This window comes from Chlorocebus sabaeus, chromosome 4 (assembly GCF_047675955.1).
Source record: "Chlorocebus sabaeus isolate Y175 chromosome 4, mChlSab1.0.hap1, whole genome shotgun sequence".
NCBI classification, from domain to species: Eukaryota; Metazoa; Chordata; class Mammalia; order Primates; family Cercopithecidae; genus Chlorocebus; species Chlorocebus sabaeus.
Genome location: NC_132907.1, coordinates 60,136,084 through 60,153,630, shown reverse-complemented (window position 1 = coordinate 60,153,630; position 17,547 = coordinate 60,136,084). Strand labels below are relative to the sequence as shown.

General features: G+C 41.0%; 1 protein-coding gene across 2 annotated transcripts in view; it reads left to right on the top strand.

Annotated features, from left to right (window-relative positions):
- Positions 1 to 17,547, top strand: part of RAI14 (retinoic acid induced 14) — a 174,706-nt gene that overhangs the window by 125,381 nt on the left and 31,778 nt on the right. For both annotated transcript variants that reach the window (XM_007961324.3, XM_007961325.3), the window contains exon 4: positions 11,126 to 11,214. In XM_007961324.3, the coding sequence (XP_007959515.1) occupies positions 11,126 to 11,214 (89 nt within the window). The remainder of the gene's footprint in view (positions 1 to 11,125; positions 11,215 to 17,547) is intronic.

The following is a 17,547-nucleotide window of genomic DNA, read 5'->3' as shown; positions in this document are numbered from 1 at the left end:
AGTCAGCTAAATGGGTTTGCCAAGTAAGACTATTTATAAAAACTTGCTGTATTTGTGCCTTTGTGAGAGGGACAATAATTTTTCCAGGATCATATCCATGTAATTTAACAATCTGAGTTTTCCCATTTTCTATCATAGTAGCAATTTGATCCAAATAAGGAGTTAGAGTCCGTGAATTAGTATGTGGAAGAAAAAGCCACTCTACTAAGTCCTTCTCGTGGACAATAACACCAGTAGGTGAATGCTGAGTTGGAAAAATTAGCAAATCTAGGGTCTTCTCTGGATCTATTCTATTTATTTGAGCTTTATGGACTTGCTTTTCGATTAGCTGCAGCTCTGCCTGAGCTTCTTTTGTTAATTGCCAAGGGCTAGGGAGATTAGGATCTCGATCTCTAAGGATAGAAAATAGATTACTCATGGCATAGGTAGGAATGCCTAGAGCAAGTCATATCCAATTAATGTCCCCTAGTAATTTTTGAAAGTCATTTAATGTTTTCAATTGCTTCCTACATATGGCTACTTTCTGTGGCACAGTGGTAGTGTCATTTACTAAGGTCCCCATAGGTTGTATAACTGAATTAATGGTTCCTAAATCAGTTAGCATTCTCCATTTACCTGTTTTCTTAATAACAAAGACTGGAGAATTTCAGGGGGAAAATGTTGGAGCTATGTGTCCTTTTTCTAATTGTTCATTAATGAAGTCCTCTACAGCCTCCAGTTTCTCTTTACTTTGCGGCTATTGTTCTATCCAAATTGGCTTATCTGTTAATCATTTTAAAGGTATAGGTTCTGGAGGCTTAAAAATGGCCACCATCAAAAATGATATCCTAAACCTTGGTGGGAAGTTTGTCTTTCTGCTTGAAGCAGTTCCTTCAAACCTTGCAAATTTTTTCCTAGTCCCATACCAGAGACATACCCCATTTCATGCATCATATGTTGACTTTGAGGGCTATATAATTGTTCTGGAATCAGAACTTGTTCTCCCCATTGTTGTAATAAATCTCTTCCCCATAAATTTATAGGTACAGAAGTTATAATTGGTTGAATAGTCCCAGGTTGTCCATCGGGCCCTTCACAGTGCAAAATATAACTACTTTGATATACTTCAGGGGCTTTCCCAACTCCAGCTATGTTAAATTGAATGGATTGAACTGACCACGTGGACAGCCAGTGCTGTAGAGAAATGATTGAAATGTCTGCTCCTGTATCTACCAAACTTTTAAACAACTTTCCCTGAATAGTTATTTCACAGGTAGGATGTTTGTCAGTAATTCTATTCACCCAATAAACTGCTTTGCCTTGTTTATTTGTGCTTCCAAATCCTCCTGTTCATTTAATTTCACTTTTCCTCATTTCCACATATGGCACAATCAGGAGCTGTGCTATGCGCTCTCCTGGCTCTGCTTTCCAGGGAACAGAAGTAGATATAACAATTTGAGTTTCCCCATTGTAATCTGAATCAATGATTCCTGTTTGCATTTGTACCCGTTTTAAATTTAAACTAGACCTTCCTAGAAGTAATCCTATCGTTCCCACTGGCAAGTGTCCATAGACTCCTGTTGGGACCTTTTGCAGGGGTTCCCCAGGCAGAAGGCTCACAGCTTTTGTGCAGCATAAATCTACTGCAGCACTACCAGCTGTGGCGAGGGACAGACATTGTACAGGGGTGAGGGAATGGCCTGAACCGGAAATACCCCGGTTTGGCATGGGGCCTGGGACGGGCCCCTCATGGCGTTTCCCAAATTTAAAAGGAAATGGTTCAAATGTAGCTATAATATTTCCCTGTTGATCTGGGGGGTGTATCCTAACAGGGAACTGCCAGGCCTCTAAACCACCCTCTCATCTAGTTTGCTGAATTCCTGCCTGAGTAGAACTGAGAGTGGTCGCTTGAGGCGCTGCTCAAACAGTCACTGGGGCAACTACTTTTTGCCCAGTGTCCTCTGGAAACGAAAGATCTGGAGGGTCAGGCCACTCTTTTTCTTCAAAATAAGGAGGGGGTGCAGAAGGGTAGGGATGAACCGCTTCCTCCTCTGCCACTTTAGCTTTAGCTGGCAAACAAACCTTTTCTGTTACTTCTTCTGTTACTTCATTATACTCTCCTTCCTCCTTATCATTAGTGTGAAAAGGTTCCAAGGTGGAACGAACCAGAGCCCACACTTGTCCAGTTGTTACCCTGATGCTTCCAAGCTCCCCTTCTTACTCACCACAGGGATTGCTTAAAAGAGTACTCAGGTGTCCTCCAGCTTAGCTCCACGTTTTCCAACTGTCGTTCTGGCGACCCTTTGACCTGGGTTCGAGCCTCCACGTTGGGCACCACTTGCTGAGACCAGCTCGGTCGTGGAGACCATACCCAGCGGTACTAGAGGAATCAAAGACACACACAGAAATACAGAGTGTGGAGCGGGAAATCAGGGGTCTCATGGCCTTCAGAGCTGAGAGCCTCAAACGGAGATTTACCCACATATTTATTGACAGCAAGCCAGTCATAAGGTTTACTACAAGTATTCCTTATGGGAAATAAAGGGATGGGCCAAAATAAAGGGATGGGTCTGGCTAGTTATCTGCAGCAGGAGTATGTCCTTAAGGCATATATTGCTCATACCATTTGTTCAGGAACGTCTTTAAGCGGTTTTCCACCCTGGGTGGGCCAGGTGTTCCTTGCCCTCATTCTGGTAAACCCACAACCTTCAGCGTGGGCGTCATGGCCATCATGAACATGTCACAGTGCTGCAGAGATTTTGTTTATGGCCAGTTTTGGAGCCAGTTTATGGCCAAATTTTGGGGCCTGTTCCCAACAGCCATATGACTCAGCAATTCCGCTCCTCAGTATGTACCCATTAGTATTGAAAAATGTGTGTACACAACCACTCGTACATGAATGTTGGGGCAGTGATCATAATCCCCAGTAAAAACAACTGCAATGTCCAACAGATAATGAATAAACAAAATGTGGCATATTCATACAATTAAATATTATTAAGGAAGGAATGAAGTACTAATACATACTGCAACATGGATGAACCTTGAAAACATGCTAAATGAGAGAAACCAGACACAAAGGACCATGCATTATATGATCCCATCTTTAAAAGGAAATGTCCAGAATAGGCAAATCCATAGAAACTGCAAGTAGATTTGTGGTTTCCTGGGAGTTGGGAAAGTAGGGAAATGGGGAGTGACTGCTAATGGATAAAGGGATTTTTTTGGGGAGGAGATGATGAAAATGTTCTAGAATTAGATAATGACGTTGGTTGCCAGCTTTGTGAATATACTAAAAGCAACTTAATTGTGCATTTTAAAAATGGTGATTTTTATGGTATGTGGATTATAACTCAATATAAAGATTAAATTCTCTTTTTATTTTGTTTTTTGGTCTTTGTTTAATTTGTTTTTATAGAATTATGTTTTTAGTATATACATTGCCTTTAATGGTTTATTACCGAGTTTCTTAACCTGGGTACTACTGATTTTTTTTTTTTTTTTTTTCTAGACAGGGTCTCACTGTCACCCAGGCTAGAGTGCAGTGGTGGTGTGATCACAGCTTACTGTAGCTTCTACCTCCCAGGCTCAAGCTATCCTCCCGCCTTAGCCTCTGGAGTAGTTGGGACTACAAGCATGTGCTACCACACCTGGCTAATTTTTTTAATTTTTTTTTTTGTAAAGACAGGATTTGGCCATGTTGTTCAGGCTGGTCTTGAACTCCTGGGCTCAAGTAATCTGCCCCCCTCCGCCTCCCAAAGTGCTGGGATTGCAGGTGTGAGCCACCACACCCAGCCCACTACTGATATTTTGGTCTGGATAGATAATCTGTAGTTGTGGGGACCTATCTTGTGCATTGTAGAGATGGTCAGCAGCATCTCTGGCCTCTGCAGATTGGATGCCAATAGAATCTCCCTCCTCTCCCTCTTCCCTAGTCCATAATAAAAAATGTCTCCAGACATTGCCAAATGTTCCAAGGACAGGGGTGCTTTGAAACCATTGGTTCTCTTTAGTCTTCCTGCTAAAAGTCGAGCTCCATAAAGGCAGGAACTTTGTTTTATTCATTATTGTTTCCTTAGAACCATGTCTCACACATAGATACCCTAATGTTATAGTAAATATATGAATGAATACTTTTAGCTATAGAAGTAGCAGTACTTGTAAAAATATACAACTATAGAAATATCAAAATGATACGATACTTGAGTTAATTCCAATACCTTAGAATTAACATTATTAAGAATACCATGTTTGGCTGGGCATGGTGGCTCATGCCTGTAATCCCAGCACTTTGGGAGGCCGAGGCAGGTGGATCACTTGAGGTCAGGAGTTCAAGACCAGCCTGGCCAAAATGGTGAAACCCCATCTCTGCCAAAACACAAAAATTAGTCAGGCATGGTGGTGCACACCTGTAATCCCGGCTACTAGGGAGGCTTAGGCACAAGAATCACTTGAACTGGGGAAGTGGAAGTTCAGTGAGCCAAGATTGAGTCATTGCACTCTAGCCTGGGTGACAGAGCGAGACTCCATCTCAAAACAGAAACAAAAACAAAAAACACTATGTTTAAAGAGGACAGGTAAGTTTTATCAACTTACTGCCCTCGCCCCCTACCCCATCCTAATCTGTAAGTTCTCTTTATTTAGAGAGAGTTGCCAGCTATCCAGGACACAGGCCATCAGAGGGCACCAGTCATGCTCTTAATGAGTCATGTGCTGGCCTTGGGCACCATCTGCTTCCTAAGCCTGAGATGACCCCACAGATGACTGCCTGCCATCTAGATAGAGAGCCCCAGCCTGTGAGGTTGCTGACATTTATCAGTCACTGCATACATGAGAAGGGAAATCTACTCACCGTCATCTACATATCAGGTTCTGCCACTGGCTGGTCATGTTTTTCTACCCAAAAGAACCTAACTTTCCACTTGAGTCTCTTATTCAATGCTTGCTGTGCTTCTGGTTCACATTCCGAGGCTAAATGTTAATGACTTGCTGCTGCCAAACCCTGCTTTGGGGATGATCACTTCTGTGAGAGGTGCCAGAATGTCAGCTTCTCAAGTGTGGGCGTTAGACAAGGCTTGTCTTGGATGGTTTATTGTGGTTTGCTACTTGTCTATGACTTTGTTCCCAAGTTTCCATTCAATGGAAACACACATAGCTTTTGCCCCTCCTTTCCCCTCTCTTCGTTTTTTAAGGAGTGGTGGTTCTGATTTAACTTTTGCTACTGTGTCCTTTGTGAACATTGAAACAATTCCTTTTATCAAGCAACATGTCACAGACTCTGTGCCGTGCTTTGTGTTGGTGAGGATACAATAATTGGTGGCATGTTTTGAGTGTTTATTTCCCACTTCACACTTTACAAAGTGCTTTTGTATGTAATTCCTGTATTCCTCACAACCCATTTTACTGACGTGGAAATGGAGATAGAGCCTAATAAGTAAGGAAGCATAGATTCAAACCCAGATAGTCTGAGTCCTTAAGGTTACCAGCACTACCTCCCTAATATCCTGCTTCTTGTTATACTTTATCATCTGACTAGATGTTTTTGTCCCTCTTCTAAGCTTTGATAAAGCTATAAGGTTGGAAGCTTTAATTTTTCAAAATCACAGACATTAGGAATAAGAACCAGAGTCCCTGAAGTTAAAACGTTAAGATGACTTGATATCCAAATTAGATACAGAAAAGAAGTTAGTAGTGTGGTTTTCCCACCCTGTTCTTCTGTACATTGGTGTTTATTCCACTCCTGATTAATAGCTGCTTCTAGGCGTAGGGTTGGAGAATGAGACAAAAAGGAGGCAGGGGTCCTATTTTTAGGAGCTTCCTTTCTCTCTGAGGGGAATAAACTAAGTGAGACTGCTCTTTCAGTTGGTTGTTCAAGTGTAAGATGCCCAGATTGAATATATAAGTGCTTTCATAATATACAGGAGATGGGTTGGTAGGGAATTGCCAACAGTCATTTCGTTGTCTGATTTGTGCCTGTTTCTTCTGCATTTGCGCACCTTTCATACAAACAGGACAAAGCTGACCATTTTGGTTTTCTTTTATGTGATAACTCATTGAGCAAACTCTTTCAGGTTATAGATGCTACATTCCAAGTTAAGTAGTAAAATGATTTTCTGACTAAAATTATGGCAATGATTCATTACTGTATTATGTAAAAAGTAAGATATTTTAAGGAGTTAGAGCAAGCAATAGAGATCAAAATATCTTTCTTGATAGTTATTCTTTCTTATTTTGCATTTTTTTCTAAACCTAGCCTGCACATTTTTAATAGTAGAATATGGTACAAGGTATTATATATATAACATGTATAGTGTGTATATAGGTGTGTGTATATATATACATAGTATATAGTATAGAATATTTAGAAAATTTTATTTTACTTCTAACTCATTACTGAAGAACCCTCATTATTACACAGGATATGCCCACAGAACTTATTGAGAATTTCCCAGTTGTAGACCACAATTCTAGCATGTACTTCAATGAGTAATATGTCACTGACTCTGATAAAATTAAGTAATTCCGTTAGAGTCTGCATCAAGTAGAATGAATGAAACCTTAGCATGATGGGAGGGTTCAGGAGCTGATACATTTTTGTATTTTCTGAGAGTCTTAATTACATTTTACAAATTACATGGATGGTTGAGTTGGTAAGAAGTATGTGAATTTTGATGGCTTTTTAATTTTGTTTTTGTAGCAGTTGTTTGTATCCATGTGTGCTGGTGCCCATATGTATTGTTTGGGGTTTGGTTATTCTCTCAAAACCAAGTTTACCGTAAAAAGTTTGAATTTTAGTATTTCTTTATTGAGTAGTGGAACATTCCAGACTGTGTGCTGGCTTTTACTAAAGTCATTTGTTTTTCTTACCCGTGGAGAGGTATATTCTTGAACCCTTTAAACAGGTCTCTACTTTGGCCTAAGACCACATTAGAAAACTTTTTTGAAGTCACTTATTATATGCCATATAATTAAAAAGTTATATGGTATATTCTCTCATTACATTTTAGCCACAATGCCCATATATTAAATAAGCAAACAAACTATATGTGGCAATTAAAACTTAAAAAGGATAGCCTGAATTGGCTCCTAGAAATGTTTAATCAGATAATATCCACTAGAACTTAACAGTTCATCCTGTGGATCATCACACACAAAATACCCAACCCTGCTGTAATTCAGGGTTCTAGCAGGAATAGGTAGCATCAAATAGGATAATTGATGAGAGCTTAAGAAAGGAACTATTTACAAATATGTGGCCAGGTTAAGGGAAACCAGTAAGGTTGGGAATGCCGCCCAGGATTCTAGCAACAGTGAGAATCTATTTCTACTCTTGACGTGAAGGGGCAAGGAGGGAGAGCTGCAGCTGTGGCTTTGGGAGAGCCGGCCTGGCAGAGCTGTGGCCATCACAGAGGAAGGCAGCCACTGCCGAGGTGTGGCCAGAGAAGGAGGGGAGGAGATGATGCCCTGAACCCTATTGTCATTCTCACTGGGCAAGCCCAGCCAGGAGCCAAAACACAGGGCAGCCCATTGGATACAGTTCATTAGGGGACTGCCTCTGGGCAGAGGGCAGACCTGGAGGGGCAGAGAGAGCACACAGCATTAGTGACTGTCTCCCCAAGAGCAGACTCACAGACTGTGTTTCCTGGTTTTGCTTCCATTTCCCAGAAGTGCATACCCAGTGAGAGGAATGATGATACGCAGTGGAGCTCCTTGTCTGGGTAAATGGATCATATACACTTCTAGCTAAAATGATCAGTTTTTCCCTTTCCTGCTTTTCAAGATCATTCCTATGCCTGTGTGTTTTAGAAAGCAGAGCAGAAGCTTTCGTGTGACATCAGAACACAGCAAACACCTGGATGTTAGAGTTTTCTTGCAGAAACACCTTGAAATAATGATTAACTGAATTACATGAACTAGCAATGGTTTTACTAGCAAAAAATATGGTATTAGATGCATGCAGTGTAAAATCAAAGCCAAGACTATCCTTACAGAATGAGCTGTTTCTAGTTATTTATATTTGTTTGTACTTTGTCCGTTTTATCTGTAAGAGCAGTTAAGTGATGCAGCTTTAGATAAAATACATGAAGACAAAATAATGAATTTGGAAAATTCTGTCATTCTGTTTTCTCAGCAGGACGCAAGCATTCTGCAGGATAATAGTTGGAAAGTCCCTCGAATAGAGAGAAAAAGTCACTTACTGATCTAAACTCTCAACGGGAGAGGCAGGACAAAATAAAATCTCTCACTATCACACACAATTTATTAAAGCATATGCAGTGAAGCTTTAACTAACTGGATCCCTCAATAAAATGTGTTTCAGCCATCAAATATGTCAATTCAGGTTGATATCAGGGATTTTCTTTTAAAAAGCTATGTCTAAGAAAATTCTGTTCTGGGAATGGAAATTGAGCGCAGCTTCCTAACACCTCACTTCTGGCTTGTGTTGATCGGGGGCCTTCCAAGTGATGATCCTGAAACTCTGCATTTCCCAGATCATTTGTAGAATATCGTATCATGTTCGCCAGACTGCATTTACCAATGTACAGGAGTGGCCTACAATAATGTTTCACTGGCAGATGGTCTGCAGTTCCAACCACCCATAAATAGACTATGTAATGCAGAGGTAATCCAAGAAGCCTCAGAGTAGAAAAAAATAAAAATATCACATGGGGAAGGGGTTAGTAACTAAAAGGGGCACATGGAGAACTTCTGGGGTGCTAGCAGGAGGGTTTTGGGGTCTCTGACCACATTGTTTCTTGATTCGTATGAAGGAAAAATATTTCATTTGTGAAAATTTAGCAAGTGATACAATTATATGTGTAGCTTTCTTTGCATGTTATATTTCAATCAAAAGTTAAATATAGATAAATATAATTGATTGATTGGGGTGTGTGTATATGTACATGTGCAGTAGACACTTCCTGGTATGTTTATCTTTAGAATGGGATATGGCTTCTCTCTTATTTAGATACTTTTGATTTAGTTTTTAGGAGATGGCATAGTGAACAACTTACAAACAAACACAAAGAGATTAAGAAGCTAAACATTAATCAATTTTAGGGCTTAGTAATCCAGGGGCATTTCAATTAGTATCCCTAAACATACAATTCAATAATTGAAGAGATTCCATATTCCCAAGAGCAATTAATTATGTTACATGTACTATTACTAAGGCTGGGAAACTTTTAGAAACCTTCCACCAAGGTTAATAATAACCTTACTGCTTAAAGGTGAACTTACTGTAAAATGAAGCTATCCCAACAATGTTGAGAAGTGGAGTAATTTATTGCACTCCCAATATAGTTTGGTTAAGCTATATTGAATCAGGAATTCCATTTAAACAAGTCACTATGGCCAAGCGTGGTGGCTCATGCCTGTAATCCCAGCACTTTGGGAGACTGAGGTGAGTGGATCACCTGAGGTCAGGAGTTTGAGACCAGCCTGGCTAACATGGTGAAACCCCATCTCTACTAAAAATACAAAAATCAACTTGGTGTAGTAGCACACGCCCGTAATCCCAGCTGTTCGGGAGGCTGAGGGAGGAGAATCACTTGAACCTGGGAGGCGGTGTTTGCAGAGAGCCAAGATTGTGCCACTGCACTCCAGCCTAGGCAACAGAATGAGACTCCATCTCAAACAATATAAAAAAATGAAAAGTCACTACATTCCCAAATTATTGCATGCAAAGTTTTACTGTAATGTGAAATCACTTATAAAATACATTGTGACTGTAAATAGATATTACACATAGATTGCTGCACAAATACAGAAGTAGTTGCAGTGAGTAGAGCCAGATAAGCTAAAATAATTAAACGTTAGAGCCAAAGGAACCATTAGAAATTATTTGACTTGATCCCCAGCCTTTACAGTGGAGGAAATTTAGGCACAGAGAGGTTAAAATGACTTCCCAGAACACACAGATCATTATGTTATGGCTGATTTGCAATGAGTACTGAAGTATTCCTATTTGTTGATATGTCCCCCTCACTCAGCCAAGTTATTAAGAGAAGAAGTCTGGAATCAGACCAATTTGGGTTTAAATATCAGCTATCGGACTTTCCAGTTGAATGTTACCCTGGATTTCAATGACAGACCCTACCCAGTGAGAAAATATTATCTGGACATTAATTCAGAGGTACAGACACTAAGAGACTTCATGAGAGGTATCCTGAGGTCACATCCCTAAAAGAGGACTGAGGCAGGGGAAGAACTAGAAGGCTCATTAACCTCTCTACAGGATGGAAACTGAGAGAAGGGAAACTTGCCCAAATTTTGCAGCCATCTTGGCCTCTGGGCCTGACCACCCAGTGGAATTGTACTTTGCTTCTTTCTGCATGCAAAAGTGCCCTTCATCCCAGGACATGCAGGGATGATTGATTTGGCATTTGGATATCATCCCTTCCTCTAATGCCCAATCTAAACATGCTGATCATGGTTCGTGCTCCCAAGTTTCATTGAGTTCTGGAGTCTTAATGGTGGGCTTTCTCTAATGCTGTTTGCACTAGAGTGTACACACCTGCCATCTAATGAAGAAAGTAATAGAACTCACCTTTAAAGAGCTGTCATAGGAATGAAAAACAATGCATAAAAGTGTGTAGTCAGACGCTTGACCCACATTAGTCACTTACCAAATATTGCATGCAACTATTGTTACTCAGATACAATACAACAGTGGGCATTGAGTTGTCCAAGAACCTTGGCCACTCTTTGACTTAGACTAAGATTTTTTTTTTAGAGCATATCACTTTAAAATGGTGGAATAGCTGTGGTGAAAACACTAGACAATAGGAAAACATTGATAAAGACATATTACTTAGAAATTCAATCTAGTTGGGACTTTCTGATTTGTTTCATCAAGAGATAAATATATGGCTGAATCTTACTTTTTTCAAGCCTGGTCTTTGGGGCTGGAAGATCAAACTCCTGCTCCATCATTTAACTACAACTGTCAATGAGAAAATTCTCAGACCATTCTGAGCCTCTGTTTCCTCCTCTTCAAAATGAGATTGATAATAATGCGTAGTCAGTGGGTGTTTGTGGAGCTCAAGGAAGAGAAATTGTACATGAAATGGCAGGGAAAAAAATTTGTTGGAGATGAACATTAAAGAGTAGAAATCTCAAGGAGATTGTGTTTGCTTCTTTCCAGTTTCCATCTTGCTGCTGCAAAAGGACACGTGGAATGCCTCAGGGTCATGGTTACACATGGTGTGGATGTGACAGCCCAAGATACTACCGGTATGTGGTTTTTAATCTCTTAAGTCAGCAGGCCAGCACTAGATTAGGTATCAAAAGGTGACACATATTCATTATGGAAAATTTAAGGCCAGGTGTGGTAACTCACCCTATAATTACAGCACTCTGGGAGGCTGAGGTGGGTGGATCACTTGAGGCCAGGAGTTCAAGGCCAAATTGGCCAACATGGTGAAACCCCATCTCCACTAAAAATACAAAAATATGTAGCCAGGCATGGTGGCATGCACCTGTAATTCTGGCTACTCAGGAGGTTGAGGGATGAGAATCTCTGGAATCCTGGAGGCGGAGGTTGCAGTGAGCCAAGATTGTGCCACTGCACTCCAGCCTGGGCAACAGAGCAAGACTGTCTCCGAAAAAAAAAAAAAGGAAAGAAAAAATTAGAGTCTACAGATAAAATTTAGAGTCCAAAAGAAGAAAACAATCACCTCCAATAACTAGACTCTGACATGGTTTCGTTGTGTAGGCTACTTCTGTGTTTTCATCTTTCATGTGGTTAGTCAGCTAGAGACTGTGTGCTTCTTATCCTCATTTCTTATATTATTTTCTAAGATTATATGTACAGACCAAGGAATAGTCCCTAATTTTTGTTTTTATGAATCATAGTGTGAGGTGATGAGTGAGTTACTCAGAAGCTCATTTCATCAACTGAGATAGGCTCTGTAGATGGAAGCCTTGATCTTCATCTGACCAGCTTCCCACAATTCTCACTCCTTTCTGTACTTCAGGGCATCCAGTTCACCTGGGAACTTGAAGGAAGGGAAAAGAGAAGAATAAACAGTACACCCCCCTCCCCCCCCCCCCCCCCCCCCCCCGCCCCACACACACACAAAAATATATATACCTACACTTTAGCCTCTGAGATTCAGATTCCATTGTCTGGATGTTGCCAGTCAACTGGTATTTTTTTTAAAGCTCCCTGGGTGATTCTAATATGAAGCCAGTGTTGACAAATGATGAACAAGGCAAATGGAGACAAAAGGTAGCTAGTCTTATCTTGTCCTATAAGAAGGAATCCCTGAGGTGTCCAGCCTGAGATTCTGCCCCTGCTGGCCACCCCAAAGGACCAAAGTAACCACTGATGGTTTTTCATTTTTCTATTGTACTCAAGAATTTTTGGCTTCTAATAGGTTTTTATTAGTGTTTACTGGGATACAAAATCAGCCTAACTCCATTGCCTTTATCACAGGTTTTCACGAATCTGTAATGGATCTCTTTCTTTTCTCCCACCGCCAAAATTGGCCTCTTCAGACTAGTCATCCTGGGGGATCAGCCAGGTATTGCAGGAATGCTATTATTACTCAAAATATGGTTGGGAACAGGTTTAGAATTGTTTTCGTTGTGTGAGGACTTAAAAAAAAGAATCTCAGTGGTTGGGAATCTTTATCTTTTGAGAATAGGGTTTTCTTTAGGGCAAATCTAAGAGCCCTAAAAAAATTTGATGTCAAGTCAGGTAAATAATGTGTCAAACTGGTAAAACCATTTTTGGTCAAAAATAGGGAGTGATTGAAATAACAGAACGATTTTTCTGAGCAGTTCCACAGAAAGTTCCAAAAATATTTTGAGAAATGGCAACACCAATATAGGGGGATAAGTGGTTTCCTTAAGTGACTGCCTTGAGGGAAATACTAATTTATGTTGTTCCAATTAAAGTGATCTTTAATCTCAAGACTCAATCATTGTGTTTGCTTTTAAAGTTCATTGTCATTGCTCTTAAAGTTACGCCATAAAACCACATGGTGCAGTAGGATTTGCTAAAATCCCCCAATGAGATGTATGTCCTCTTAAGTAGGGGAAGTTTCCCTCTAAGAAACCCGTAATCTGAAAGCATTAGCTCAGAGTGAATAAACTGGTGCTGTCACATAGTTTTGTTTCATTGTACGTGATGTTAAGAAATAGATTAGACAGGACTGTAGTTATTTTCAGCATAACCAAAATCTTCCCTCACCTCTTTTTATTGTAGAGAAAAATAAGTTGTGTGTGTGTGTGTGTGTGTGTGTGTGTGTGTGTGTGTGTTTTGTTTTGAGATGGAGTCTGGCTCTGTTGCCAAGGTTGGAGTACACTGGCACGATCTCTGCTCCCTGCAACTTCCGCATCCCAGGTTCAAGCGACTCTCCTGCCTCAGCCTCCTGAGTAGCTGGGATTACAGGCACCCACCACCATGCCCGGCTAATTTTTGTATTTTTAGTAGAGATGGGGTTTCACCATCTTGGCCAGGCTGGTCCTGAACTCCTGACATCAGATGATCCACCCGCCTCGGCCTCCCAACGTGCTGGGATTATAGGCATGAGCCACCACGCCCAGCCAGAGTAAGTTATTTTTAATACATGCTCATTGTAGAAAAGTTAAGAAATACAGTAAACTATAAAGAAGAAGATAACTCAAGTTCCTACTCCTATCAGAAAAAAAAAAAATTCTATTTTGTTGTATTTCCTTCCAGATTTTCCCAATATATTTTTACATGCCTGAGATCACATTATACAATAAATTCTATATCCTGCATTTTAATTTAATAAATATCCCACCAGTTTCATTTCCCGAATTAAAGGCTCTTAAGAAGCATAGTTCTTTGTGGCCTCATAACACCCTGTGGGTAGCGCTCGTATTTACCACCAGAGCCCTCACCCAGTTCCTGAGAGGCTGGTACAGTGCTGGGCAGGAAGACCTGGATGCCCCAGGGCAGTGCCCACTTCCTGCAGACTAAGATGGAACCACTCTCTAAAAAGCAACACTGGAGGGAGTGCTGCAGACACAGCCTAGATATTTCCCGGGATTGGCCAGTGGGAACCAATTGAAATTGGTGGAATCCACAGCACTTTGGGGTCGCAGGACATTGTCCAAACATTCCGTGGGTTGAAGATGTCTCAGAGCTTCTGTCACTTCCTTCTCCCCTGACATTTTTAGCCATGATGCCAGCACTTCGCTCCTTGGGCTTCATTGTTTTACTTTGCTCTGAATGAGGTACCAGCTTCTTCCCATGATTTCTTGAAAGCATGCAAAGAGAACACAGGAACAAAAGAAGAAGAACAATGCATGGAAAAAAGTGCATCTAGAAAAACACTTCTCATTTTTTTCTGTCCCAATAAACAGGTTAAATTGTAATGGCTTTTATTGCCCATGCCTGTGTCTTACCTGTTGGCTATAATACCCACCTGCTCACTCTCCCTCTCAAGAAAGCATATCTGAATCCAAGGGAAGGATGAGGTTACATGAGTGACAGTGCTTAGTGGTCATCACTAGTCCTAAACATGTGTTGTGGTGGTTAAGGGATGAATTAAATGGCTTAACTTTTACAGGTATTGTCTTTTCACTGAACCTACCTTAAGTTTTGCCACTTTATTACTGAGATGCAGTCACCTTCAATCTCAAGACCCAGTGAGAAATGGCACAAAGATCTGTTACCATAAATCCTGCCCTGTAGAATTTTTGGAAAAAACAAAACACGCACACACACACAAAACCATCTTTCAAAATCTATTACACTGGCTCTTTTTATTCTTTTTATCCGTGATTAATGTCTTCAGGATGGTCAAATTGGTATAATTTCCTATTTTTTAAACTTTTGACTGAATTTAAGTTATAGAAGCAAGAATCTGTTAGCATTTTTAAAAGCTGTTTTTCTACATGAAATGCTTGGGAATCTGAGAATTTTTATGGATGCTTTACAAGCAATTTTAAGAGCAAAATGCTGTCAGAAGATAAGGCCTTGGATGTGGTTCTGGTGCAACATCGACAGTCGTGTCATTTTATAGAGCCTTGGAGGTTTGAGGCTTAAGTGAGATGGTTGGTGTGGGCATCTTGGCAGCGTCAGGCTAACGTAAGTGCTCACTGCATTTCCCTACTGTATTATCATGATTATTGCTACTCCAGCCAGATCATCTTTATTATCTTGTATACATTGGGCTTTTGAAAGGCTTTACATCTTTTTTTTTTTAAAGGTTTTCAGTGACCACACCTACAAATCAAAAAAGAAAATCCAAAGGAAAGACTCCAGAACATGACTTAGGTTTTTGACTTTTGGGATTTCCCCAAATTCCCTTTTTTGTTTTGTTTTTTTTTTGAGATGGAGTCTCGCTCTGTTGCCTAGACTGGAGTGCAATGGCTTGATCTCGCCTCACTGCAACCTCTGCCTTCCAGGTTCAAGTGATTCTCCTGCCTCAGCTTCCCAAGTAGCTGGGATTACAGGTGTGTGTCACCACGCCTAATTTTTTGTATTTTTAGTAGAGACGGAGTTTCACGTGTTGGCCAAGCTGATCTCAAACTCCTAACCTTAAGTGATCTGCCCACCTCGGCCTCCTAAATTTCTGGGATTTCAGGTGTGGGTCACCATGCACGGCCTCCTCCCATTCCTTAATTGCTAGTTTGCCAACTAGCCCATAGGCATATAGTGACCAGATGGGAAAATCAGCTCTCAGGCTCACTGGACCATCTCTGAACTAGACTCACATTATTTGTCAGGCATTTTTCATTGCAGTAAGAATAGGCAATTATATCTGTTTCTTTAGAAAACACTTCTCCTAGGCAAATAGTAAAATTGACTCCTAGTCTTTTTTTTTTTTTTTAAGTTTGCATTTAGCACCCTGGAGTATGAGATAGAATTAAATAGAAGCATTACCACAGGCACTAGCTCTCAGACTCCCTTTATTAACAAGCATATACATCGGATACTATGTGATAGAGTTTCTAAATAAGAGGGGCTTAAACAAGATAGCATTGTATCCCACTCAGGTGAGTCCCACACTGGTATGGCAGCTCTGCCTGGGCCCCTTCACCTTGTTGCTGTCCCATCTACGGTGTTACTGGGTCCCAGTGGTCCAGGATGACTCTCCAGAACCTGTGTCCCATCAGCAGAAAGGGAAAGGCAAATGTGGCCCACACACTGCACCTGCACATTTCCACCCAGATCTGATGCACAGGGAATGTGGTCCATAGCCATATCTGGCTTTATGGGGAGCTGGGGACTTCTGGGCAGCCATTTTACCAGTTAAAAATGCAAGGTTTTGGCTGGGTGTGGTGGCTCACACCTGTAATCCTAGCACTTTGGGAGGTCAAGACAAGAGGATCATCTGAGGTAGGAGTTCAAGACCAGCCTGAACAACATGGTGAAACCCTGTCTCTGCTAAAATTAGCTGGGCGTGGTGGCGGGCGCCTGTAATTCCAGCTACTTGGGAGGCTGAGGCAATAGAATCGCCTGGACCCAGGAGGGGTAGGTTGCAGTGAGCTGAGATCATGCCACTGCACTCCAGCCTGGGCAACAGTGTGAGACTCCATCTCAAATAAATAAATAAATAAATAAAATTTAAAATGCAAGGTTTTGCTCTAGAAGGAGGTAGAAACAGAGATTAAAGGATGATTTGCAGTTTCTGTTCCACTCACATATCTTGAGTGTTCTCTGATCCTTTTGCACACTTGACTTTCCTAATAAAACTTCTTTTCTCATAAAAGAAAAGAGATTTAGGAGAGTGAGCAGCTCAGATATGAAAATATGAATCCTTAGAAGGAGGAAAACTGGAGAGCCCTTACCTATCCCGCGCATCTCCAGTTGCTGGTTTAGCTTTGGTTTTGATTTTTGGGTGGCCTTCTCTTCTATGACACCCTTTAATCCCACTCAAATTTGACACTGTGTGAAGGCACAAAAGATAGTGTGCCTTAAAACTCAGGCACTTTAGAGTATGTGGTGTTTTCAAATATAATTGCAAATTATACCCAATAAATTCATGATTTATGGTAATTTATTTGCTATTAACTCATGTATGAAGAGGTCAAAAGGCTAACCATATATAATGATCAGCATAACTTGACCATGAGAATATTTCAGTATCTTTAAAAAAAAAAAAAAGAGTCGCCCAGACTGGAGTGCACTGGCACCATCTCAGCTCACTGCAACCTCTGCCTCCTAAGTTCAAGTGATTCTCCCACCTCAGTCTCCTGAATAGCTGGGATTACAGGCATGTGCCACCACACCCAGCTAATTTTTGTAATATTAGTAGAGATGGGGTTTCACCATGTTGCCCAGGCTGATCTTAAACTCCTGGGCTCAAGCGATCCACCCACCTTGGCCCCCCAGAGTGCTGGGATTGCAGGTGCGAGCCACCACACCTGGCCGGCCACGAGAATATTTCAAATGATACCCATAGGCCAGACACGGTGGCTTACACCTATAATCCCAGCACTTTGAGGGGCTGAGTTGGGAGGATCACTGGAGCCCAGGAGTTCGAGACTAGCCCGGGCAACATGGCAAAACTCTGTCTCTATTTTTAAAATAAATAAATCAAAATAAAATTTAAGGAAGATACACATACCCAAAGCATCTTTTGT